Source organism: Diaphorina citri, unplaced genomic scaffold, assembly GCF_000475195.1.
Source record: "Diaphorina citri unplaced genomic scaffold, Diaci psyllid genome assembly version 1.1 scaffold1645, whole genome shotgun sequence".
Lineage (NCBI taxonomy): Eukaryota > Metazoa > Arthropoda > Insecta > Hemiptera > Psyllidae > Diaphorina > Diaphorina citri.
The window spans coordinates 28639-31344 of NW_007379071.1; the positions used below are offsets into that span (position 1 = coordinate 28639).

At 37.1% G+C, this 2706-nt stretch overlaps 1 protein-coding gene across 1 annotated transcript in view; it reads right to left on the reverse strand.

The window, feature by feature from the left end:
• Nucleotides 1–2397, reverse strand: part of LOC103516695 (ran-binding protein 9-like) — an 18286-nt gene extending 15889 nt beyond the window's left edge. Inside the window, exon 1 of the mRNA XM_026829014.1 lies at nucleotides 2141–2397. Within this exon, the coding sequence (XP_026684815.1) occupies nucleotides 2141–2333 (193 nt within the window). The 5' untranslated portion in view covers nucleotides 2334–2397. The remainder of the gene's footprint in view (nucleotides 1–2140) is intronic.
• Between the last annotated feature and the right edge of the window lie 309 nt (nucleotides 2398–2706).

Below are 2706 nucleotides of genomic sequence, written 5' to 3' on the forward strand. Positions count from 1 at the left end.
GCAGAGTGTCCACAGAAATCGCACTAATGTCATCATGTGGTAAGTTTTCATAATAAAATAAAATTATATTATAATTACATTACACCAGGCCATCCCCCCCCCGTGAGTTGAGTTTTTGCGGCCCACCAACTCTCTACCTTGGTCTCTTGCGGCCCTCGGGTGCCCTAAGGTTGGACAACCCTGGCCTAGACCCTCTCAGCCCTCCTAAATATGGCCTACATATTATCACCCAACAAGAAATCTTCCCAAGTCTATATTGAACATTTTTGATAATTTCATCCAAATTGGACAGTTTGTGAGTTAGGGTAAAACAAATGGACAAACTAAATGCAAAATTGAATTGAAACTTTGGTAATTATGCAGAAGTCATGTCTGTGGAGAAGAAAAGCTCCTTTTTGTATCCAACCTAACCCTATAATAACACTAATCACTGCTCTAATTGTGAAAACTCCTTCTTGCGTTTAACCTAACCCTATAATAACACTGGTCACTGCTTGTTTGTGCCAGTTCCTTTGGTAGCAATATTTCACGGACGTGACTTCTGTACAAGTACCGAAACTTTCATTGAAAGAGGTCCTTTCAGTGCTGAAGCTTTGGATAACCAAAAGCACAAATAGAAGGAATCACAACAAACAAAGAGCACAGTACTTAGGTACCTATTATCAAAATTATTGATGAAAGTGTACCTATTGTCACAATTATTGATGTAAGTGAACACAATGAAAGAGGTCTTTTAAAGCTTTTGATATAATGGGACTTTTTCCAAATACCTACATGTACATACAACACAAAAACTGATGTTTTATTTTAATAGAACGTTGTTCATTGTTGTTGTAGTAGCTCTGTGAAAGTAAGTACCCTGTCCTTTTCCTCTTACTAATTTTGTTGGACAGGTTAGGTTAGGCTCTTAAATGCAAAATTGAATTGAAACTTTCATTGAAAGAGGTCCTTTCAGCGCTGAAGCTTTGGATAATCAAAAGCACAAATAGAAGGAATCACAACAAACAAAGAGCACAGTAGGTACCTATTATCAAAATTATTGATGAAAGTGTACCTATTGTCACAATTATTGATGTAAGTGAACAGAATAAAAGAGGTCTTTTAAAGCTTTTGATATAATGGGACTTTTTCCAAATACCTACATACAACACAAAAACTGATAATGTTTTATTTTAATAGAACATTGTTCATTGTTGTTGTAGTAGCTCTGTGAAAGTAAGTACCCTGTCCTTTTCCTCTTACTAATTTTGTTGGACAGGTTAGGTTAGGCTAAGAGTACTAGCAGTAGTTGAAGTAAAATAAATAAATAAATACCTAGGTATATGTAAATAAAATATGTAGGTAATAATATAAAGATTGCCTAGGACAATCTCTACCGTTCAACCTTACTTCTATTTAATTCCATTGTATTCAGATGATCTTTGTTCTTTTCAAATATTCCACCTATCTACTAGGCAACACCAATATACAAGCAATCTTCCCAGTGTAGCAGTAGTTAAAGTAAAATAAATAAATACCTAGGTATATGTAAATAAAATATGTAGGTAATAATATAAAGATTGCCTAGGACAATCTCTACTGTTCAACCTTACTTCTATTCAATTCCATTGTATTCAGATGATCTTTGTTCTTTTCAAATATTCCACCTATCTACTAGGCAACACCAATATACAAGCAATCTTCCCAGTGCTTGAATCAGGGTCACACTGAATATTCAACCTTGATTTCATATCTCAACAGTATCAGGCAACCTAGCTAAGGTGTTCACACCACTAGCCAGTGTGCAATGCATAGCAGTGGTCAAGACTGAGGTTTTGTAATCCAAGAATCATAGGATCAAGGCCAGGAACAGGCAGTAAAAATTTAAATATATTGATGTGTACGGTCAATAATTTTCAAGATGCAACAGAAGAGAAGAGTGATTTGAGAAAAATTTTGTCTACCTTTATAATGAACTCGCAGATTATTCTGAGACAATCCAATGTAGTTAAATTTGTCTTTTGGGCTCCAGGATCGGAAAAAAATTTTCTACCTTTGTAATGAACTCGCAGATTATTCTGAGACAATCCAATGTAGTTAAATTTGTCTTTTGGGCTCCAGGATCGGGGCAGAGGTGTCTCCTCTTTAAAATTTTGTCTACCTTTATAATGAACTCGCAGATTATTCTGAGACAATCCAATGTAGTTAAATTTGTCTTTTGGGCTCCAGGATCGGGGCAGAGGTGTCTCCTCTTCATTGACCATAGGATAAAGCAGTTTCAACCGATCAACATTCGCACTTATTGAAGGTTTCACGTCCATTTTCACATCGACATTCGATGTAAAAGCAGCCATATCTGAACAGCTACGCTCAAACGAAAACCAAACACTGGTTCAAAACTGGATTGCTTCTGTGAGAGGAACAGAGAGCGAACGAGGTAGAAGAGAGAGACGGAGATAGAAATGGACGTCACCTGATAAAAAAATCAGCTGATTTCATTACTTCCTCCAGTTCCGGCTAAAATTTCGCTAAATCCCGGAGCAGCACACTAAAGAGGAAGGAGCCCCTAATATCCCTCAAGACTGTGGGACTTTTTCAAAAACTGTGGGATTTTCTCAGGAACGCGGCGTTCAAAATTTGATCAGACTGGACTTCTGAAAAGTTAGGAGGGAGGGGGGGTTCCTACAATGCTCTTCTATGTACATATGTGGCCCGCAAAGTACCTGC